Source organism: Pleurodeles waltl, chromosome 4_1 (genome assembly GCF_031143425.1).
Source record: "Pleurodeles waltl isolate 20211129_DDA chromosome 4_1, aPleWal1.hap1.20221129, whole genome shotgun sequence".
NCBI classification, from domain to species: Eukaryota; Metazoa; Chordata; class Amphibia; order Caudata; family Salamandridae; genus Pleurodeles; species Pleurodeles waltl.
Genome location: NC_090442.1, coordinates 282,001,245 through 282,026,686, shown reverse-complemented (window position 1 = coordinate 282,026,686; position 25,442 = coordinate 282,001,245). Strand labels below are relative to the sequence as shown.

General features: G+C 43.9%; 1 protein-coding gene across 1 annotated transcript in view; it reads right to left on the bottom strand.

Annotated features, from left to right (window-relative positions):
* The window catches only part of KCNMB4 (potassium calcium-activated channel subfamily M regulatory beta subunit 4), a 117,239-nt gene extending 92,239 nt beyond the window's left edge, over positions 1-25,000 (bottom strand). The window contains exon 1 of the mRNA XM_069230052.1: positions 24,425-25,000. Coding sequence (XP_069086153.1) covers positions 24,425-24,760 — 336 coding nt within the window. The 5' untranslated portion in view covers positions 24,761-25,000. The remainder of the gene's footprint in view (positions 1-24,424) is intronic.
* Positions 25,001-25,442: the final 442 nt, after the last annotated feature.

The window sequence follows — 25,442 nt, the reverse complement described above, 5'->3', positions numbered from 1 at the left end:
GAGAGTAGAGCTGTGTTAGAACATTGTTAGTTCGCTTAATGTTTTGTTTGATGACCTGGTGGTGAGAGAAATTGATCGCTTTTCCTGCTTGGTAATTTTTTCATGTAAAATGTTTTGTAGGCTGATTAGATTTCGTGGCGTTTTAGAAGGTGGTTTCTTCTCTTTACAACGTTGTAGCATTGGTTCTGTGCTTGAGTGCGATGATGTCAGACAATCTGTATTAGGCCACGTGGATGGTTTGTGAGTTTAGGAGTTATGTTGTACTTTTTGTAGCTTCTTGTCTGTGTCATGTATTTCTCAGTGGCGTGACGAAGGCCCCGGCAGCCCCGCGGTGCGGGGGGTTCGGCCCGAGCTCCAGAGGTCCCCTCAGCACAGTACCCTCGCCGGAGACCTCCCGAGTGTGTCCGGAGGGGGGGCCTCTCCATGTACTTTGCAGGGGGTGGAGGGTGGATCAAGTTTCGTTACGTAATTGGTGTTTGTTTGTAGCTTCCCCTATCGCGGGGTTGCGTTATTGACGGGCTGAGATCGGTCTGAATTTGGAGACAGAATTCTATGCGTGTATTTGGGAGGTATGTATTGTTTACAAGGCTTGAATCCAATTTCGAAGATCAAGGATCTCAATGTGAGTCCTGTTCTTGGTTTCAGATTTCTTCTTTTCTCGGCAAATATGCGGTTGGAATATCGTTATATGGACATGACACAGAGAAGTTTTTGAATGGATTATGAAATATGTTTGGTGTATCAGAATTATGGGATAGTGATTTTTTTTTTTTTTCGGATATGTGTAATTATATTCATTCAATGAAACCGTTATATTGACAGGAGGTCTTGGTTTTCTAGAAACGTCTGTGGGGTGGACTACGCTATCGGAGTAATACAAAAGGCAGTTGTGCGCAGGAGATGATGCATTAATGCGCAGGCGATGATGCATTAATGCGCAGGCGTGGATACATTGGTTGCTATGGCTGTTTTTGAATAGCGTTGTTCTCTTCCTTGGAGATGAAAACTAATCTTAATTAATTTGACATTATCCAGTTCAGTTCATGGTCCAGGTAGTACATACGTCATGAACTTCCGTTGGGAATGTGCCCTTTATCCAAATGACTTATACATGTTTTCTTTATGTTCAGTGAGGGGTTTAGGCCTTAGTAACAGACTATTGTCATTGTTCAAGAGAGGTTGAATCTTCCGAATTAGAAAACTCCGTGTTGATGCTAGTGACTGAGTCTACCTCCATGCTTAGTTAGTGCACGAGCCACCTTGTAAGTAGAAATGTCAGTGGCATTTAACATGGGATTACAAATTATAATTCCATTTCTGGACTTTTTATTCGTAATGAGTCTGAGCCGAGTCTTGAAATTGTACTGTGATATCGATTCTAATTGTAATAGAATCTCTATTTACTAGTAGGATTATACCTTGTGGTTTTTTTTTCGTTTTTTTCTTATTTTTTCCCTTTTTCTCTGGATCGATTTAATTTTTAAACTTCAAATATTGAACTAACTTATTTTACAAGTGTATTCATAACACGACATTGTTTCTGGTGTAATTCAGCAAATGTTCACTGTAAAATGATGAATGTAAGAATTGCTCGCAAATGTGTCTGCTATTGCCTTCTTTTCTAAGTAGTTTCTGGGATATACTAATATTTATATATTTTGATCCATCAGCCCAAAGGAAGCACTTTGTCGTGAAACACATGTGGCTGTTTTGTACACTTTTACTGACCAAGATTAAAAAGATCTCTGTGATTGTCAATATTAAAGACCCTTGATGTGGATTTGTCTTCGTTTGAGAAGATCTGTCATTCTCAGATGATATATATATATATATATATATATATATATATTTGTTACCTACTGGTAGTTGCCAGTAGGTAGAGTTATAGCTAGAAAGATAAAAAAAAAAGTGTGCCATGATTCTTGTTGCGCATGGAAAGTTTTGGGGTGATCTGTCAAGCAGGGGCCAAGAAAATGGGGGTCAATAAACATGCTTCCCATGTTAATTCCCATAGGAGTTTTGAACATCACTGCAGCCCAAATCACTGTACAGAATTACACCAAATTTGTCAGAAAGCTAGATTTTGTTCTGCAGATTCTGCTTTTTGTTAATTGGTGTAAATCCATCCAATAGTTTTAGAGACATTAAAGGGAAAATACATTTGATATCTAGGGCAGCGGATCTGTCGTGATGCGTTTGCTGCGAATGCGGCAAATTCGCAAATGTGTGCAACAACAGGAATGCTGTGATTGGCTGGCCGCAAGCTGACCAGAAAGTTACAGCCACCATTTTAGGTTACAGGACACAGTCCCTGGCGCTGAAAAATAAAATAAAAAGTAGCATAAGGGACCAGGATGGAGGTACCCTGATCTCAGGGGTGTGATATAGGGGTATTTGAGGAGCAATTATGACCTTAAAGTAATTTTTTTTCACAACATGCAATATTCCCATATAACGTCATAACAAATTTGCGAATGTTGGTGGAAAATGTTTTTAAAAAATTCACAGACTTATTCATCCACTAATTCATTCACTAATAGTAGCACTCAGACTCTCATGCAGCTACTGACAGACCCAAACGGACACTCATACACCCACTCAGCCCCTTATGCACCCACTCACAGACCCACTCAAACATTAGACTCTGACGCACCCAGTCACAGACCTACTCAAACACGGATGCACCCACTCACAGACTCACTCAGACAATGACGCACCCAATCAGAGACCCACTCAGATGTCACACATCCACTTACGGACCCACACAGACCCTCACGCACCCACTCTCACACCCAGAGACACCCTCTCACACCTATTCTCACACCCAGAGAGCCAGACCCTTCTATTGTGTGTGGTTCATGGTTGGGTGGTTATTGGGGCTGTGCGGCCAACCCCTGCTGTGCACGGCTGAAGGTCTTGCGTTGAGCGGGGTTTGGTGGTTATAGGGGGCTAGCTGCAGGCAAGGCCCTGCAGCCAAACCCTGCTGCACACAGCCAAAGGCCGTGCACAGCGCAGGGTTGGGTGGTTATAGAGTGCTTATAGCGGTAAAACCCCTGCTGGGCACGGCCAAAGGCCTTGCACTTTGGTGGTTGGATTTATGTATAGTAAACCAAAGGTTAAATAATAGACATTAGGAAATATATATATTTTTTAAAAACCATAGAAATTCACTTAAAAAACAGAGGTTACAGGGATGTTATAGTTAGGTTCTGAATTTACTCATACAAAACCATAGCAATTGAGAAGTCTCAGGACCTTTAAGAGTTAAATAAGGGTAACCAAGTAAATATCACAAAAAGACATGTCCACAATGATGTTCCCACTGTTTAGTCAGAAGATATTGTATTTGTGACTCAAATTGTACCATATAGGTCTCCATTTTAAACAAACGTGAAAGAACTGAAGCTAGTAGTTTAGCAGCTGGCAGAAGCCGGGGCAGCCATCTTACATCGGAATAGTATATTAATCAACAAAAATACTATCCAGGCATGGAACAATGTAAAAAAATATTGTAAAAAATAAATAAGCATTGCACAACCAATTTGCCTATTGTGGGTCAAGATCCAGAGGGCGTGTCCTTAATTGCCCAACTGGTGTACATTGTCTGTACACACAGTTTATCGTGGACCGAAACGAATTAGTCGGTCTTTCACATATCATCCCTATCAATACGTGAATCCAAAAGTTGTGACTTTCAGTATATTATGTGCTACAAACAATCCAATATGAATGATTGAACTATTCCATGGTTCCACAGAACCGGGAGGGGGGTGTCAGTGAATCAGGGAGAGGGGTTGTCTTGAAGTGAAGATAAAACTCCTCATGGAAAACCAAAACCAATATTTTAAATAATGAGCATTATCCGTGGTAAGATGGTGAGAGTTCAACAGAAAAAGACCCCTAAGGCTAAAGTGTTCTGAGAGTCCGTGAGTTGGTCTACATGTTTCTTGCCTTTCTTTCCTTTACAGGGTCAGCAGCAATTTTCAGGACTTAAATAAAATCCCAATCTCTAGCCAAGTGACACAAGTGTGACTGTAATTTTTATACGTCCCCAAGTCTGAAAACTGTGGACGCTTCCAAATTATTCAATACAGTGAATTTTAGTTATCCATAGTTCATTTTATATGCACTCAAAAACAACCCCTCTCCATGATTTGCCATTCCTCTCCTGATGCAGTCAAGCATAAACAAGCACTGGTAAAGCCAACAGGACTGGCTTTAAAGAAATGTTGTTATCCGCAGTCTTGTAAATAGCATGGGAATGAATATGCATTTGTGTGAAAGCAAAGAACTGTAGAACAATATTGTGCAGGTTAAAAAGTCAGGTGACAGTTAAACTGTAAAGCCAGACCTAAAAATCCATGTGGGTTAATGATCGCCCTACTCCAATCTGTGCTGCTGCCAGAGTTAAAAATAAGTTAGTTATCTAAGACACTTGAATAGCATGCCAATGTCATATGTGTGCCCCTGAAACATGAAGCTCATACAGATGGATAAATAAAATGAGCACAGTTGTGTCGGGTGCAAGCACTTTGATGTGGAAGCATACAAATTATGGTCAATCAAAACATGTACTCCTGGCACCCAAAATGTGGGCTGAAGTTGTGTGAAGTTTTGTGTTTGAGAGCCCAGGGCTAAACTAATCTACATGGATTTTTAGGCCTGTCCTGACAGCGTAACTGTTGCCTAATCTTATGCGATTAACACAAAAAGTGTTTTCAGGGCCCTTCTGAGAGAGGGGCTTAGGCTCCACCCAAATGTTGTTGCCCCTCAGTACAGGATTTAATTTGCCTGAAGTTGTGTACTTCCACTAAAAAGACAGCTCATATTGCACTTTTTGGCTTGTGGCAAAGTTTATACTAAATACAACAGGACCAAGTTGGCAATGGTGACAAGTCAATGATCATTGCTATGGAGCTGACTTGTTCACTATAAAATATTATGAACATACACTAGGCCTGACATACATATTGTGAAGGGCATATGTTAAAGAAGATGGGCATTTAAGTGTGGACTTTTATCACTCCACTTTCAAGCCTACAGAAAGGTATTTTGTTACATGGAATCTCACAGATTAACAGCAATAGTTTTTATGTGCTTATATATGAAATATTATGACAAAGGCATTTGGTCTAGCTCAGTGGTTCCCAACCTGCGGTCAGGGGACACCTGGGGGTCTCTAAAGCCTCATCACGGGGTCTACGACTGCTTAGAAGATTAAATAATCTTAACAGATTAGGTCCCCAGCTTTACGTAATGACCCAGTGGGGGGGGTCCCTGGATTCCAGTAATGATTCATTAGGGGTTCCAGTACTGATAAAGTGGGGGCCCACAGAAGTCAAAATGTTGGGAACCATTGGTCTAGTTTATTTATTGTGAAAAGCGTGTGTCAAAGCCGTAAACCCTTTACCGGTTTATTGTTATCACATTGTGTTACCAGCCCTAGAAAGGTATTTTGTTACATGGAATCACACATATTTTTGTAAAAGGCAAGAGTTTGGGGCTGGCCACTCACTCTGAGAAACCCTGGGTGTTCTCACTGTGATAATTTGTGTTAGGCCCTGTTGAGAGGGGTTGAATATTCTTTTTCAAGCTGTGTTTTCTACATATTTGTAATTGTATAAATGTATGCATGATCATTGCCAGTTTATGTGCACTTGAATAGGCTGGGGTTGGGTAACATGTAAAATTAACAAATAAATGATAAAGGATTGATTGGTTCATTGGGAAAGGTTATGCCAGATTTAATAAATTTGATTTATTGTGAAAATGTATGAGAAAAATAGTAGGCCTGACCTACTTATTGTGAAAAGTATGCATCAAAGGTATTTGGTTACTTGTAATCTCACAAATTAAAATTGTAGTCAAAGGAGTTTATGTAAATGACCTACTCTGACAAGCCCTGGGAGTAGAGTTTCACTGTGGTGATTCTTGTCAAGCCCTATTGATAGTGTATTGTTTTGTCAACTGTAACTTTGAACATTATTGTAATTATATAAAGTATGCCTGATAGGTGCCAGCTTATGTGCACTTCAATAGGCGTGGGTTCCATATAGGATCAAGCCACTGGTAAAAGCTAGAGGCTTTACCTGCTCATTCAGAAAAGTTATGTCAGATTCTGTAGGAGTGGTCTGTGTATAATGGAAAGTTATGCAAAGAAAAGCATTTGTTAAAGTAAACAGGCTTTTATGGATAAATTATCATTACACTGCAGGCAGGTGTTTTGTTAAATGAAATCTCACAGGTTACTGTAGTAGGCAAGGGTTTTGGTGTTGATGACCTTCCTGAACAAACGACGATTTGACCTATTTTAATCCTTTTTAGTATCTATGAGTAGGCATTTTATATTGTTGAGACAACTGTATTTTGTACATATTTGCAATTTGATTACTGTATACCTGACGGTTGCCTTCTGAAAATAAGTGCACGTCAGGGTGAGAGCTTGTTGGCCACTGATTTAGTTTTGAATTTCTTTACTTCTCGTCTTTTATATTACCTTTCTTAGAAGAATGCTTCAGCTCTTCAGACCTTGTTAATGGGTTGCTTGCTTGCTGCTCATTTCATCTGCAGTTTGCTACATCCCATTAGGCTATTTATTAAAACCAAGAGTCCTCTATGCAATGGTGTTGCCCTTAGTGTATCATCGTTTTATCAATCCAACATGGCCAACAAGTTGGTTCTAAGTGTAGCTGCCATATGTTGGAAGAAATGTAAAACAATAAGCACACTACCATAAATATGAAATGTGAAAACATCACGCAACATCAAGCACAAATAGAAACTACACCCCTGTTCGCAATAAAAAAACAGTTTAGGCCTAACCCCCGCACTGACACGAGCAAGATGAGAGGTTCATTCAAGGATGTAGTGGAATAAAGAACATGAAAGGGTCGTATGTTAAGGGCCAACTCATGTCTAACCAACCTGCAAATATTTACAACATCAGCACACGTGTCCCTGGCACACTCTCCGAGCCTACAAACAGATTGCAGACTGACTAGACAATGGGTACATAATTGAATCAGCCCAAAGCACACAGGTGCATAACTTACAATGGGTGCAGGGAAGAAACCAAATTCCGAACACTCAGAAGTCCGGGAGACACACTGCTGTCAGCACACACTTCAAATAAATTACATTTACATAAGAGCACATAGGCATTCATAGGTCAAAGAACGCTTGTTCATAAACCTTTGTCAAACATATAATAAAGAGTGAGTAATGACTTAGCCTAGTAATTTGGTGTTATGGGGGTCACATGTTTTCAAGTGTTTTTCCATTTTAATCTGTAAACTTGCAAGTTACATATTATTGATCATTTGTAATTAAGTATTGTACTGATGTGTAAAAAAGAGGCCTGTCTGTGAACAGGCATTTGAGAAAAACTGTAGGGGCAGCTCATGCAGGGCTGAGGTGCAGGCCGCAGTGTTTTTCTCCCTGTCGCGATAGTTAGTAAATAGTGCCTTTGGATCGCCAATAAGATTCTGCATGGTCATTTTTGAGTCTCAAGAGCATTTTCGTTCACCCCGTAACACGTTTGAACTTCCGTAGACTATTAACAAATCCTTTGCAAGACGGACCCCCGCTGCTAAGTTCAGTTTTTTTATTGCAAGCATTTAGACAGCAGCGTGTTTTCTTTTTTCAATTTGTGTTCTTTTAATGTCTCTTGTATATGTTGTTGAGTTTGTATGTGATTTATTGTGATTGTGTCAGAGGGTGAATGCAAGAATGAGTTAGTGCATGGATGAATGAATGCTTGAGTGCAAAGAATAATAATGAAGGCATGTATGATGACTCATGGAGTCCTTAACCCATCAATGACACAAAAGGCACTTTCATTCATAGGTCAGGCCTTTTGGCATTGCTAGTGCTTGTATTTGGGTGTTTTTAAGAAGTGGCTAGAGGCTAGGGATATGAGGGAGGTTAGCAGAGGGAACCGACAACAATTAGTAACTCCTCCCAGGACAGGCACCACCCACGTCATTCAATCTTTTCCCCTCTTACTATCCCTTGCTGCCTTCTCGCCACATGACACAGGTCAACACATTGAGAACTGGGCAGATTGTTTCCTTTGAATTAAAATGTATTAATGGAATTATTTTATTCCAAACTGACTCATAAAATTAATCGGTTTGCACCACAATTCAACATGTTTTTACAGATGCCTTGTAAATGGGGAGGCTTATGCAGTGCAAATAAATTGAAAATGAATAGAAGTAATATGGCTAAGGGAAGTTACTGGAAACGTTTGAGTCGATGTATTTAGGAAGATAGATGAGACCCTGAGAGCATGCTTCCTGTAAAACCTTGATTTAAATAAATAGCCGGGCATTAGAGAGTTTACTAACGTCATCAAACATCTGCTGCATGCAGTGTTTTGCCTTCTCTTGTAAACTGTATTAATTCCTCATAAACCCGCGTGTGCACGTGCAGGCCACAGGCAGCAGCAGACAGAACGTTCACGGCGCTGGTCAGAAGGAGTAAGGACCAATGAAACCTAAGCGAGAAAGATGACTCCGCCTAATGAAAACAAAGCTGACGTCAATTAGATCCAGGCTTTTTAACGCGGTCTGTCAAACGGCTTCCGGTGAGCTAGCCCCAGAGATGAGGAAGCCTGGCTTGTTATTACTTCGCTTCACTGGGGCTCATTATTGCAGCAGAGATAAACCATAGATGGTGGTGTCCAACCTATTACATACAGGATTGTAGGAGAAAGGCAAAGAACAAATCCTCTTTCCTTAATGCATAACAAGTTTTATCACAACACCATGTTACATACACTTTCTGCCGTGGTACAGATTACAAAAATGTATTTCATACCATCTCTGCTGCTTATGCCTTATTTTCACTTTCACTATGTTAGCACCAAACAGTTTTGAAAATGTGCAGTGCACTTTAATTGGCCCGTTTTAAACTTTATTCTCTCATGAGGCCATATTATGTGACCTGCTAAGGTGCTCAGGCCGGGGGAAATGCCCCAGTGACTGGCGCCCATTTCCTGAGTGTGCAGTTACACAATTTGCTGCAAGTAATGGGGCTCCTGCGCACAATTCTAGAGTGCGCACGTGACACATCTTGGACATCAAATAGAGAGAGAGCTCACTGCTACACTCTCACTGTGTGCCTGGGCCCACTACCCCTGCCTTTGTGTGTGCTTGAGCTTCCAGGGCACAGCCTAATTGCATGCCCCCAGTGTGACTGCTTCCAAAAGTGGGCAAGCCAAACAAGTCAGAAGCATGGCGCGGTCCGAATGACTGGCTCCGACCCGGCCCTTACCCATGGGTTCTGACGATCAAATAATAAAGCTGAGCCAACCGAGCATCCCAGGCCAATGCCGCAGCCCCCACTGGGTCTAGTGGGGAGGAGGCCCCCTCAAGGGACTTTAAAAGGCAACAACTACTAGACGTAGGACAGCTGAGACCATGAAATCTAAAAGGGTGTTTTCTCCTGTGTATGTCCGCAGCTGAGCTGTAATTCGCATCTGTCTCACAGAAGACCTGCAGGAAATCAGAGGCCCACATTATTTTGCTAATCGTTGCCACTGCCGTCATTGAAATGCCAGCACGCCCATCTCTCTTGAGAAGTCATGGGAAGGCAGAGATTTTAACACAAAACAAGTATCCCGCCTTCCCTTATGCTTAACATTGAATTAGAAAGACTTTTTGGCATTTGATTTGTATATCAAGTCAGAATGAATTAACATGTGAAACTTGTCAAATGTACGGAGCCCCTCTGTGGTTGTAAACCTTGCGATTTACAAAAGCTGACGAGTTTAAACCCGCAAGACATGTTTACAATTTACAAAACCTTTTTCTGAGTCACAGAATACTTTTTGCTCTGGTGGTATGATGGAGCCACGCATGCGTTTAGAAGGCGTGCCTTTCCAACGTGGGCAATACAACGAACGTTACCACTCGTTCAATCACCACGCATTTGGTTACAACGGCTTGCCTTAGGGAAGCACTGGACTCCAGTCTGCGCAACAGCAGGGAGTGTGTTGGACTTAAAATCCAGTCCAATAACGTGTTCCTAAAGCAAGTCGTTGTAATGACTTGCGTGGTAAAGGAACACATGGTAACGATGCTTTTGTTGCTTTGCCCGCATTGGGAAGGCGCTGTGTGGTTCCGACTGCGTGGTAAAGGCTGTTTCCACCAAAATGCAAAACATCGTTTTTAAAAGGAGCACCTCTCTTTTTAACGGGCGTAGGCTGCTCTTAAAAAATGTTTTTCTATTTGGGGAAGCATAAGCATATGGTGTCTACTGCAGGCCTTCATCTCTGCATTCCCAGCCAATCACAGGGTGTCGCAAATTGCGACCTGACTAATATCAATAGGCAGGTCATTTTGTGCCCGCTGCGAATGAACACTTTATGATGCGTCATAGGTGCACATAGCATTGAGCTTTGGTTGGAAAGGGACAGAGACATAGATATTCATCCACTGGCTCAATAGCACAATAGGTAGTCAGGAAATTTGGATTCGAGCCCCAGCTTCCCTGCTTTACCAAACTGTTTAATACTATGCAAACCACTAACCTCGTTTGCCTCATTTCAACTGAGTGTCAAAACTGAGACCAACTTGAAGAAGTTCATTCAAGCATGTGTGCTGTATGAAAACCAGCACATATGGTTTATTAGACAATAATTATCCTCCACATACAACAACATCGGACCATTATGAACTGACATATCTTTTGTCAAAAGCCTTTTATTGGTTTTCCGAATTTAATACAGACATTAAAGACTGTGTGCATGTATGCTGTGGCATATGGAATACTCACAAAATAGCTAACAGGTTCAGCGCAGCTCCTGTCCAGTCTTTCTTTACACAGGATGAGATTGGTCTAGTGCATAAAAGTACATTCATTCACTGCTGTGCGCTTTCCTGTATCATTTAAGCATCCAATTACTTTCAGCCTTTAGTTGATACTTTTTAATAAGACTGAACAAGGGTTGTATCAGGCTTGTCTTATCTCGTTCGCAGGGCATGCATGGAGGGAGGGTTGCGGATCAGGATATGCGAAGGGGAAGATCTAGGGGCAGATTTAACAAAGTTTTGTGCAGCGCAGCAAGCCACCTTTATGTGTTGCGCTGCGTGAAAGAGAAAGTGCAGAATGTGCCAGAGTATACATTACACAGCAGATTCCTGTCCTTTTCATGCACTGGCACCATTTTGGCTAACTAGCACCAACGCAGGCACCATTGCGCCAGGGTGCAAGGGTGCCCGCGTTGCTGGCAGGATACCTTCCTGCATGAAAACAATCCTGAGAGGCATTTTCCTCTTCCTATGTGTGCTGCAGAATGCAGCACATATAAAAAGAAGAAAAAAAAAACAAAGAGAAATAAAGATATTTCTCCATGTTATGCCTCACCTAGGAAGGAGTAGCATTTTCACACATTTCCAGGTTTACCAGTATTGGTAAATCTGGAAATGTGCCAAAATCCATGGATAGTCGCATGGGAACATCCACACTCCACCCATGGAACACCTCCCTGGGGAAGAGTAACGCAACGCAGCGATTTGCCCTGTATTGTATTACTCTAAATTTATCAAACCATGCAGGGCCACACAAGGTTGCCTTGCATGGCTTGATAAATCTGACTTAGTAGTTGTATCGCCCTTGCACCTCCCCCTTATGTGGCACAAGGGTGGCACAGCTCAATGATAAATATACCGCTTAGTGTCTAGGAGTCATTGTTTAGAAGAGCAGTTAAAGAAGTGGTAACATAAATGGCAACATAGTGGGGGGTGGGTAATTTCATTATTTCAGTTGGTCAACAATCATCAGCTGATCTTGAAGGGTGGTCAAAAGCAACGGTTTCTTCTAGTTTCTCTGAGTTGAGTTCCTTAAAAAGAAACAACTTGTGAGGAATACTATTCAGTAATAGAGAAGTGTGTTTACAAATACACTGATGGCAACCTATGAAAGAAGCAGTCATAGAGCTCATCGGTATAGACATCAAATGGATAGCCAAGTTTGCAGCTGCCACCCAGCACTTGTCCTATAGCAGCTCTAATTCTGTATTTAATATAAGTGGAATTGGGGGACATGGAAGTAAACATGGCTCTGCTGTAGTTCTTGTCCTCCCTCTAGACCCTTAGCAGCAAATACGCTAATGAAGAGCTTAGGGTGGAACAAGGGAACAGTTCACTGATGTATTCAGTGGTCAAGCGGCACATGATCTCACTTCCACTACCACTGAATATCAGTGAATTACCGTCCACACTCTGCACTGACCACAACTTTACTTCTTACGTAACATCAATCTCCCAATTCAAAGGAAAGGCACTGGCTAGCGTAATTTTCTCCACACTCATGTGGGCAGAACTCTATCGCCTAGATTGGGTTGACCAAAATTCCATTAATTTTAACTGAAGATGTCATAAACTCCTTCCACCTCAGTAAAGAGCCTCCAAGCCACCAAAAACTACCATAAGGGCCCATTAAAAGTTTCTGTATTAAAGTATTCAGCAGTCTTCCTCATCTGCCTCAGCAGCGGATACTGACATCATCCTATGTCCTCTCACCATCACCTGGGAATCAACAAACATCTCAAACACCACCAAAAGCAAACCCAGACTTTCAACACACAGAAGAGCTCAACACCAACCAAGGACACATACTCAGATTAGAGATATATTTACAGTTGCTGTGGTCTGACCTTTTATATTCTATGCGCTTGATTTGGACTTCAGCAGATGGAATACTCCATCATAAACATGATGTATATCCCTTCCGCCATTTTGCAATCTCCATAGGATGTAATGGGATCATAATACGTTGGACAAGATATCTGTCACGTTTGTGACGGAGTACTCCCCTCCACCAAGATCTAAATCAGACCCTATATCTTTATTCTCTTGAAGGTATTTTTTTTTTTATTAAATGGCAAAATTAGTAATCTACTTGCGTTCTTCTACACAGCCATTAGCCATCACCCAAACAAAAACACACATGCCCGGTCTGCCCTTCCAATAAAAAGAGTGCTGTTACAAGTGAGTTTGCGGTGGGGAGAAGGTTGGAGGAGAAAGAGGTGTATGTGAGGATGGTTTGCTGAAAAGTAAACGGCATTCTAGATACCAATACTTTAGAGAACCATCAGCAGCTACATAACTTAAGTAAGGTCTCAGTTAGTTTGTATAATATTAAATTGCCTTATACCGTGTGATAGGCACTACAAGATTTATTTGTATAGTGTATTTAAATACTGAAGAATATGGGAACTTAAAACGTTGCAATGATTGGATGTTATTACCTCAGAGTCTACTACTACAACCTATTACTACATTGGATTCACCATAAAGACTCCTACTGCTTCAACATTATAAATATGTAATATGATGTACTACTACTTCAGCCCTAATATGACAGCTTGATATTTGCATGAATCCCAATGCTACAGCATAAAAGTACATGCAGTCCAATCTAATACAATAATGAATGCAAAATAAATCCCAATGCTAACCTTAACCTTAAATAAAGCAACATCTGGTTAATAGAAATTAACTTATTTTAAATTAAGTACTATTCAATTTAAAATAAATGTAATTAAATTAACTATGCCTTCTTAACCTAACTCTAATGCTAAGCCGTATAACAACAGATTCAATGCAGTTAAATTAGATTAAAATAAATATACCAAATTAACTTTTTGGGTGAGAATTACCTAACCTCACAGCAAACCGTAACCAAGCCCTAAATAAAAATAAGTATTTCTAATTTGATTAAAATGTATTAAACAAAGTGTATTAAACTTTACCCTTAAGCTTGAATCTAATTAAAACTAAATCAAATAAAATTGAATAAGTTATCTTAAACTAAACCTAACACCATATATTTCATACCTAATCCTAAGAACGCTAAAATAAATTAAATTAACTTATATTAAATTAAACACACTAAACAAAATAAATAAACTAACCTAACACTAATACAAATCCATCCTCAAATTGAATGTTGGATGTACCTTCTTTAAGATAGTGGCATTCAGAGCAGTAGAATTCTCCAAAGTGGTAATATCAATGTAGTATTTGTAATGAAGTGAGTTGGACCTGGCTTTTTGACAGGGTCATCCCCAAACTTTTTGCCTCCTTCCTCCTATTTTTTCTGACCTATGGTTGTTGGCTTTTGAACTCTGCACACTTTACCACTGCTAACCAGTGCTAAAGTGCATATGCGCTCTGTGTAAATTGTACTGTTGATTGGTTTATCCATGATTGGCTATTTAATTCACTTGTAAGTCCCTAGTAGAGTGCACTATATGTGCCTAGGGCCTGTAGATTAAATGCTACTAGTGGGCCTGCAGCACTGGTTGTGCCACCCACTTCAGTAGCCGCTTAACCCTGTCTCAGGCCTGCCATTGCAAGGCCTGTGTGTGCAGTTTCACTGCCACTTCGACTTGTCATTTAAAAGTACTTGCCAAGCCTAGAACTCCCCTTTTTCTACATATAAATCACCCCTAATGTGTGCCCTAGGTAACCTCTAGAGCAGGGTGCTGTGTGGGTAAAAGGCAGGACATGTACCTGTGTAGTTTATATGTCCTGGTAGTGTAAAACTCCTAAATTCGTTTTTACACTACTGTGAAGCCTGCTCCCTTCATAGGCTAACATTGGGGCTCCCCTCATACATTGGTGAAGTGGCAGCTGCTGATCTGGAAGGAGCAGGAAGGTCATATTTAGTATGGCCAGAATGGTAATACAAAATCCTGCTGACTGGTGCAGTCGGATTTAATATTACTATTCTAGAAATGCCACTTTTAGAAAGTGAGCATTTCTTTGCACTTAAACCTTTCTGGGCCTTACAATCCACATCTGGCTAGGTTTTGTTGATAGCTCCTTGTGCATTCACTCAGACACACCCTAAAACACAAGGTACTCAGCCTCACTTGCATACATCTGCATTTTGAATGGGTCTTCCTGGGCTGGGAGGGTGGAGGGCCTGCTCTCACACAAAGGACTGCCACACCCCCTACTGGGACCCTGGCAGACAGGATTGAACTGAAAGGGGACCTGGTGCATTTCTTAGCCACTCTTTGAAATCACCCCCACTTCAAAGGCACAATTTAGTATAAAACAGGGCCTCTGCCCTACCTCATCAGACACTTGCTGGAGCAGAAACCTGAACCAGAACCTGCATCCTGCCAAGAAGAACTGCCTGGCTGCTCAAAGGACTCACCTGTCTGCTTTCTACAAAGGACTGCTGCTTTGCTGTTGGCCTGCTGCCTTGCTGAACTCTTGTCTGGAGGCAAAAGTGCTCCCCAAGGGCTTGGATAGAGCTTGTCTCCTGTTCCCTGAAGTCTCAGGACCAAAAAGACTTCTCTTTTTCATTTGGACTCCTCGTGCGCTGAAAATTTCGACGCACAGCTTGCTCTGCGGTGAGAAAATCGCCACACGCCGAAGCTGCCTGACGCGACACCTACGGTGCGACCGGAACTTCGCACGGCCTCACATGGACAACACCGCCCGACTTCCAGAGAGGAAATCGACGCGACGCCTGCCGTGAGAAAGAAAATTCCACGCACAGCCTCCCGGAACAACGCGCAGCCGGATAACAAGCCGAGGAATCCACGCACAGACCCTGGGACATCTGGTAATCCCACGAACCATAGCGGAGTCGGCCCGCGTGCCGGAAAACAACGCACGTCTTCCCCGAGTGAAAAATAACGCCGCAAGTCCGTGTGTGAAGGGACGAAACCGACGCACACATCATTTTTCCACGCACCTCCTCCTCTGCTGCCCTCTGCGGAGATTTTCCACTCCAAACCAGGTACTTTGTGCTTGAAAGAGACTTTGTTGGCTTTTTAAAGACTTAAGACACTTTATATCACTTTTCAGTGATACTTCTACAAATTCTTATTGCATCTTTTATTGTGTTGATCTACAAATATCCAGATAAATATTCTATATTTTTCTAAACACTGTGTGGTGTATTTTTGTGGTGCTATATGGTGTTATTGTACGATTTATTGCACAAATACTTTACACATTGCCTTCTAAGTTAAGCCTGACTGCTCGTGTCAAGCTACCAGAGGGTGGGCACAGGATAATTTGGATTGTGTGTGACTTACCCTGACTAGAGTGAGGGTTCTTGCTTGGACAGAGGGTAACCTGACTGCCAACCAAAATCCCAATTTCTAACAAAGTGGATTTGGGGTGGTAGAGTTCACCATTGCAATATCTAAATGCAGAGATTTACTAAGCATTTGTGCAATGGTAAGTGGCACAGTGCAATACAAAGTAGTACACATAACACTGTTGATCAACGTTTGGTTGGAAAAGTGCAGCACCGAAAGGCTCTGCATCAAATAGAGCCCAATCACATTCAAGTGGGTGCAGGGGGCGGGAACAGTACAGCCACCTCCTGGATTCATTACCCTGCCTGATCAACTAATGTCGCACGACTTAAGTACAGACAGTGGGCTAAGAGAATTTTACCACATGTAATTTTACAACATGTTACACATGTAAGTTATGAAAAATTACACGTTTTGCCATTGACAGTAGGCCACATGTCTACATATAGAAATTTGAACTTAAGTTTGTTCCTCAAGTACTAAATTCACACAAGACACAGCTTGCTCATCTCTGTGCCGGACTGTACATCGAAAATATGCTTAGTGATGTGCTACCACAGCATTTTTTACATGAACAACACATAGGAGACATGGCAATGCACTATTTCGGGCTGTTCATACAATTCTTCAAAAATATCAGGCCCACAGACTCATTATACAAACATTTATGATATTGCAGTGTGTTAGAAATGGGGTCTAGTCTAGTTTGCAGTCAGTTTACACCCTGTCCAAGTAGGAATCTTCACTCTAGTCAGGGTAAGGGAGCCGCATACCTAAGAAAACCACTGCTCACTCGCTTGGTAGCTTTGCACTAGCAGTCAGGCTTATGTCAGAGGTAATATGTAAAGTATTTGTATACACACACGCGCACACACACACACACAGTATTACAATGAAAACACCACAAAGGTACTCCACACCAGTTTAGCAAAATAACCAACATTTATCTGAGTAAAACAAGACCAAATTTAAAAAAAACATACACAAGAGAAGATATCAGTGTTTTATGTTAAGAGTCTATATCCATAGGAATCAATGGATGCGTTGTTTCAGGCACAAAGTACCTGGTAAGCATCAAAATTAAAGCCGCAGGAGAGGTGGTGCACCAGAAAAGCAAGCAATGCATCTATTCTTTACTCACAAGTGAGGCCGTGCATTCATTATTTTCCTGCCAGGTAGGTGGTGCGTTAATTCTTTGACTGCAGGATAACGATGCGTCAATTTCTGGGCACGGAGGTTTTGTTCCTTGCACTGATGTTGATGATTAGACTCCCAGGGACTATGCATGGAAAATCCAGATGCACAGCAACGATGGATTCATGCTGAAGCAGGCGATGCATTGACTTCGCCAGCACTGCATTGATTTTTCAGCCACGGTGCAGACTCTGCATCTATTTTTCTGCTGTAACGCCCGCAGTGCATGGATTTTTCTTTAGGTCACCAGCTTCCACTTCCAAGGGCCCAGGGACTGAATTTGGCACCACTTGGCAAGTCAGAACGCTCAGCAGAAGAGCCCAGGCACTGGCAGGTGAGGTCTTTGATGTCTGTGAGATTTCACAACAGGAGGCAAGCTCAGTTCAAGCCCTTATAGAACCTTGGAAAGCAGGATGTAGAAAGCAAAGTCCTGTCCTTTCGCTCCCAAGGCAGACGTCGCAGCAGCAGACCAGCACAGCAAAGCAACAGGCAGAGTGGCAGGTCCTCCTCAAGCATTTAGCTCTTCTCCCTGGCAGAATGTCCTCAGTCCAGAAGTGTTCTTGAGTTGTGGGGTCGGCAGCCTAATACTTATACTTACTTCTGCCTTTGAAGTAGGCAAACTTCAAAGAAAGGTCTTTGTAGTGCACAAAATACTGCCTCTCCCTGTCCTTGCCCCAGACACACTCCAGGGGGTCAGAGTCTGCTTTGTGTAAAGACAGGTACAGTCCTATTCCGGTTCAAGTGCTAGCTCATCCATTCACTCTAGCCCAGGAAGACCCATCAGGATATGCAGGACACATCTCAGCTCCAAGAGTGAATTCTCAGCTTCTAGAGTGAATTCACCAGCAGGCCATATGTCATTCTGACCCAGATGTGTATTCAGCAGCCAGGCAGAGAATCGATAAGCAAGAAAGTGCACACTTTCTAAAAGTGGCATTTTCAAACTTACAATCTAAAAACAACTTTACCAAAAGATTTAGTTTTAAATTGTGAGTTCAGAGACCCCAATCTCCGACTCTCTATCTGCTCCCAATGGGAAACTGCTCTTAAGAGATCACCAATTCAATTTAGACAGAGAGCATATGCACTTTAGCACTGGTTAGCAGTGGTAAAGTGCCCAGAGACTTAAAGACAACACAAACAGGTCAGAACAAATAGGAGGAAGGAGGCAAAAGCTTTGGGGATGACCCAGCAAAAAGGGCCAGGTCCAACACAACGTAAGTCAATTGCAAAGATTTGCTTTGCACCATTGTGTTACATTGGACTTTCTTTAACGGCACACTCCTACAGTTTTCATAGTGTGCTTCATTTCTGAACAGAAATGTTCTGCTATCCCACTTTTGAGACATCTAGAAACAGTTTTTCTAAGTTTACATGCAACACGTTGAAGTTGCTGTACTGCATCACGTGAAAAGACAGCAGGGTAGCTCCATCTCTACTAAGATATTTCCCTATTTATCTCTCTCTCCGCCCTGTTGCACTTTTGGCTGCTTTTTGCCAGCGCACACATCCTGGCATGATTTTGCAAGTGATTGTGTGTGATGTCAAGCATACGTTTTGTGCAGGAATGGTATCTTTTCAGTGCAAAATACTATAGTTCGACAGTTTAACACGTTTCCACTTTGTAGCTGTGCTGTTCACTGCAGCACACATGTAAAGTTGAAAAAAATAGAATCTCTTCTCAAACTTTCCATTTGCCTCAAAAAATGTACATTTTTGGTGCAAATCCCCTACTAATGTTAGTAGTTAGGGATGTGCATCAACGCCCATGGTAGTTTCATTTGAATGTCTCGGTACCAGCAATGGAACACCTCCTTCCCACAAATTAGCACAGAACTACTTTCAAATGTAAATCAAAATTACCTTCAGAAAGTAAATTACACTTTGCGCTCCCTTTGCATCACCTTTGTGACACAAACCCTTGCGCACTAGAATTCACATATGCAGCTCAGATCAGACATGCACATTGCTCTGACACTGAAGAAGTGACAACCCATGATAAACAGGTAATAGCTGAGTTCAAGACATGTTAATAAGAACTGTGTAATCAGCAGGCCCTTGTTAAAAGCACAGTCAGTGGTCAGTGGGCTAAGACCCATATTTATACTTTTTTTGTGCCGCATTTGCGTCATTTTTTTATGTAAAAGCGGCGCAAACTTACAAAATACAATTGTATTTTGTACGTTTGCGCCGCTTTTTCATCAAAAAGCGGCGCAAATGAGACGCTAAAAAAGTATAAATACGGGCCTAAGTGTCTTGCACATCACATGTCTGAGTTACTGATGCAAAACAAAAGGATGATGGATGGAGTGCTGAACAATGCAAACACTCACCCCCAGTCACAGACCTGGGTTTAATCCATCATTCTTTACCTCACCATGCCACCCCAGTTTGGACAGCCATATGCAAATCAGTCTTGACCCTGTTTCTCATGGAAACAATACAGCCCGAACTGCCAGGCCAGGTCCTCCCTGGACCAGAAACAAGCATCCTGGTACCAGTTTCAGGGTATCACCATTCATCAGCCAGGCTAGCTTGAATCCAGTGGCACAGTGAGCAAAGGACCCAAGTCTGGGCATACCCTTCCCACTTAGTGCAACTTTAGCAACACAAAAGGATGATGGACGGAGTGCTGAACAATGCAAACACTCACCCGCAGTCGCAGATCTGGGTTTAATCCATCGTTCTTTTGCTCACCATGCCACCCCAGTTTGGGCCCAGCCAAATGCAAATCAGTCTTGACCCTGTTTCTCATGGGAACAGTCCAGCCCGAACTGCCAAGCCGGGTCCTCCCTGGACCGGAAACAAGCATCCTGGGACCGGTTTCAGGGTATCACCATTCATCAGCCAGGCTAGCTTGAATCCAGTGGCACAGTGAGCAACTGTGCTACTGGGCCACTGTGGCACTGTGGCACTGTGGCACATTGAGCAACTAGAACATAAGAATTTTAATAAGCCCAAAAGTTTGCAACAATCTGCCCTACGTGTCTCTCATTGATGGTGCTGATACATTCTTACCACAATTCAACACTTTTCAGAAGAAAACATGTTTGCATTCTGCCAGGTTCACAACACAAACTATCCTTTGTATCTTTTTTCACTCAACCCAGGTTAAAAAAAAGAAATCCAGCACTACACATAAGTGCTTTGCCCTTCGGCCCACTCCAGGCACATATATAGTAATAACGGGCACCTGTCTATTGAGACCGCTTCCATCATGGCGTCTCCTAGGGTAAGTAACACGTCTGTTGTTATACATTGGAAGTACACATTACCTATCCAGACAGCTTGGGGAAAAACAATATCCCTTTGGCCTGGACATCCGGACTATCATGTGCTCAAGGTCTGCTCCAAAATGTTAACTTTAGTTTGAAACGAATATTAAAGAGCTAGACATACACTGGTAGCTCTGGTGCGCACAGAAATCTCCTACCCCCTCTGATTTAACCGCAAATACTGTTTGCAACTTTAAAGCTAGAACACCAACTTAGTTTCTAGCCTCCAAATTTAAATTCCTACACACATTTGTAGAGCATTTTAAAATGTTAATATTTACATTTATAATATGTATACCCTTTATTAACCTGCTCATATTACTTAATTTTCCAAGCAGTTGCGGACCCCCAGGGGTCCCCAGACCATAGGTTGGGAACCACTGGACTGTCAAGCACCTCACAAAATGGCTCTTTGGCCTTGATGGTACCTGGAATTCATTCAGTCTGAACGTTTAAAAAAAAAAGTTTATATGTTTATGTTACATATGTTATACATATGCTATAGTAGTATTCGTATACATTGTTGCCTACATACTTTACAAGTATATTATCTCAGAAATGGTTTTCTTAATTGTGATCTCTAATTTTACAACGCTCTGGAGCAGTCTCTGTTAAGACATACAGGCATAAGGTTTTTTTTTTTTTTTTTTAATGCCGGTAATAACTAAAGAAGCCCAAGGGGGGAAGGTGTTTGGCAGAACATGAGTGCAGTCCAGTACAGTTTGGTACATTGCTGACAGCTCATAAAAAATGTCAGGATTCCAATCTAAGGGCCTGGTTTAAAGTTCGAACAGGACACTCCCTACAAGTGCACCATATTACAAGTGCAACATATCCTGTGGTACTTGTAATAGGACAGGTGGGATTTTCTTCATGGTTGTGATGGAGAATCCCACACACCAAACTTTAAACCGGGCCCTAAATGTTCTGAAAGCGGTATTTTACATCTTTACTTAAGTTTGAACTCACTTCGTTTCATTGCTCTGACCTCCCACCCCAAGTTTAAATATGTTTGGCACCAGGGAAGGCCGACCACTGCTTCTAAGGCCTTGAGTAGGCACATTTTGTGCCTAACAGGTGGCGTGCCAAGTGAACCAGTACATCCAGTGGGCTGTGCCGTTCTGGAGGATAAAGGTAAACACCACAGAGCAAACACTGAGGCTTACTCTAGCAGCAGCGGGCACCCAAGGGAGCTTCTGATGTTATGGAGTCATTCAACTCCATGTTATATGGGAAGCCAGTCTGGTCACGTGACCCTGGAATCTTTAGCGTCATCCAATTACCTGCTTGGGTGCGGCTATATATAGGGAACTACGGCCATCACTGGGCGCCCACAAAAGCGGTAGTTATCGGGCCTCGACTTCTCTCGCAAGACTGTTCACCTCGGCACATATGTGCTCGGCTAGTTCACGTGAATTTTCACGTTATGCTAGAAATCAAGCCGAAAGCCCATGTATTTTAAATTCCTACATTTAGTTTCAGATTGCTTGCAGTGTTCATCTTTGAATCTTTTAAGGGAAACCGTGTGTGTACACGGATATATATATACTGAAGTGTAAGTCTTTAGTATGGCCTGTGCATGGTGGGGTTTTCATCTGGGCTTTGCACTATAGTCATTGCAAATGTCATTCGGAGGTCTCCCTCTTTAGATGTGGCCTCGAAGTGTTGACTGATGCTATCACTTTTTTTGAGGCTGAGGAAGAAGTTGCGTTCTTTTGACTCTTAGTGTGCGGTTCATTTAAAAAAGGGATGAGAGGACCTCTGAGCCTGTGGCTGCTGCGGGGCAGTTTAACCTGAGCTTTTGTTTATTATTCTGTGTGTGTGTGTGTTTTATTCTAGTTTATCATGTCTTAACTTCGTTGTTCGAGTTTCCGTGTGATTTGTTTCAGTTGATGTGTTTCTTGTAGCGGATGTCCTTCCTTGTGTTATGTCATGTCTTTCTGTAATGTCCTGTGTTACCGGAAGGGAGGTTTCTGGTAATACATATGCCCTGTGCGCGTCTGTGCGCGCGCCCGGTTGTGCGTGTGTGTCTCATTAACTCTCCCTGTCGTCCTGGCTGTGACACGATCTTCCGGACCAGCCAGCCCCCGTTTGTGGAAGTCGGTTCAAGAGAGACGGGTGATGAGGTGCGGGCCCCATCTCTGCCTCTACACCTTCTACAGACATAGGTGTCAGTCTCTTCCCTGAGGCCTGCGGCCGCCCGATATTACGCACACTTTCTGGATTACTTCCCCGGACTCGCAAACTTCGCCCTCCGAGGTCTAAATCTACCCAGCAGTCCGGGGAGCGCGGGGGTGGGGGTGTCAGTGAAACCTACGCTACAAACATTGGGGCGCTGCCGGGACGGTGGCAGCAATGTACAGTTCTGTGCTAAGTGGAGGGTGCAGTGTAGTTTACAGTGTACCTCCCTTCCCGGCCCCACCCCATCTTCTCCAAACAACCCACACTCCCTCAACACCCCTTCTCTCCTCTATTAAAGTCGAGGACCTGAAGCGAATCGTTGCTTTTTCTCGTGGTTCACTACCCCCCCCCCCCCCCCAAAAAAAAAACTAGGAACGCTTACAGAGAAGCGGAGCTCTAGGCGCTAAAATACAAAGTAGAACTAATATTTTCACGTCAGAGCAGCGGGAGAAGCAGCGCGCTGCAGCGCCGCTCCATCTCAGGCATCAGTTACACTTCAGTCCCCTGACTGACCCTGAAGAGTGATTGTTGGAGTAAAATCAGGCTTGTCCTGCACCGGGCGAGAGGCTTTGGAGCCCTGCACTGGGGTCAGCGGGGGTGCGCTGCACCCCAACAACAGAAAGCGAGAGAGGCGTCTGGTGCGGAATCGGGGCGCTGCTCGGCTACAGGGCGCTGCTCGGCGCGGGTTTCAGCACTCTAGCCACGGACAGCGCCTACTTTTTGTGTGTGTGTGTGTGTCTCCAAAGGATGGGGCGGGCAGACTATAGAAGCCGGGCTGCCGCAGATAACACCATCCGTGCGCACAGCGGTAGCAGGCATGGGCACTGAGAATAGCATATATACATTCATAATTGTGCAAACTGAGTTTTCGGCAGCGCAGGTGGCCCAGGCGGTCGTGAATAACCGTGCTACAGCGGTACAGTGTGCTCAATGCTTTAAGGGGCGTAAATTAGAGTCTGAAGGGTCGCTGAGTTCGCTGGAGTCAGTGCGACTGACCGTACTGCACATAATCCGGGAGGGGGTGGGGAGTGCAGGCCCTCACTCTTGGAATATGGTGTGTGTGTGGAATGGGGAGGCGTGTTTGACGGTGTGGCAGACCCACACTTGTGTCACAAGGGGCTGAGGGGGCACAGTGACACGTGGGCTGGGTGGGTGCCCTTGTATGTTGAGCGGTTGCAGAACCAGAGCACAAGGGTACAAGGGCAGTGGGTGCGCCCTCTACGGATTCGTGGAACAGAGCTGATGGAGTGCATGGCCACGTACTCTCGTGGGAGTAGATGCTGAGGGCTTGAAGAGCACAAGTGTTTATGGCTCTGGTGCTGAAGATCACACACAGCCAGCTTGCAGTCTGGGGTGCCCTGTGGCACAGTGTTGGATGCCGCCTAGGAGTCGCAGACTGCACGAATTTGGCACACGGGAGGAGAATTTAGGAAAGGGGTGGCAAATGATCTCACGACTTTCTTTTTGGCGTTGTGGGGAGGCGGTGCCACGGAAGCACACAGCCTTGTGGCACAGGGGCAGCAGATCCGACAAAGCCTGTGGCACATGGAGGGCGCAGCAGGTGCTTCATTCCCTACACAGTGTCGTTGTGGAAGATCACAGAGCTGGTGGAAATGGAAGTTGCACTCACCCCTTCTGTCGGCGTATGGCACGGAGGTTGGGTGCTGTTCAGTGTATCCCACAAAAACCCCCGCCCCCTTACCTTGGGGTTGGTGAGCAGCTGATGCTCGTCCTGGTGCAGCAGAGCCCGGGAGCGGGACGCAGAGTTGTTGACGTAGATCTGCAGGCAGGGGTACAGGGCGGTGCCCCGACAGCCCGTCCCGCACGTGAAGGTGCACTCGAAGGCCTCCCCCAGCTCCTCCACCGACAGCACCGTGCAGTTGGCCACCGTGCCCCGCAGGTCCTGCAGCGCCGGGCTCAGCCAGCAGAAGCTGAGGATGAAGAGCGACACCACCCCGCTGAGGATGAGGAACAGTCCCAGGCGGATGCTCTTGTCCTCCGCCTCCGAGTACTCGTAGGCCACCCTGAGCCTGGCCATACTCCCGCCCAAGATCACACCCCGCAGCGTTCCCCGCGGGAGCGCCGGGAACTAAGTTCTGAACAGGTCCAGCACTGCGACCGGGAAGCAGACATCGCCTCACTTTTATAGCAGCATCACACCCAGCAGCTCAGCACACCAGCCCTCCCCAATCAGCACCCTGGCTAACTGCAACGGGAGGGGTCCCCGCCTCCTCCCCACCAGTGAGGAGAGCTGGCGCAGAGCCTGGCATCAACATCTGCCCGCAGCGAGTAAGCTCCTTAGAGAGACAAGCAGCAGACTGGGGGGCTCAGGCTCGGCTGCTCTCCGTGCTCGCTGCAGACGCGCCAGACGACCACACGGAGAACGAGAGGCCCTCCTCCCTGTCAAAATTGCAAAATGGTACCACTCCCCCTAAAAGTATTCCCCTATTCTTTGCAAGTCTTTGGTACATAGCGCTTCTCGCCTTTCTGCAGAAGTATGCATGATGTGGCGGGTGGGTGTGGGGGGGCACTATCGGCGGCATGTTAGCCCCTCTGACCTGCATAGACAGGATGCGGGGAGCCAAGACGCCCTCCCCAGCTCACGGCTCCCGTGTAATACAGCCTGCCCTGGGATTAACTCCCTAGCAGATTTCCTTCGTGACTTTTGCTGATTTAATCCCAGTGAAGCCTTAAAGGAAAATCAACAACAAGAGATAGGA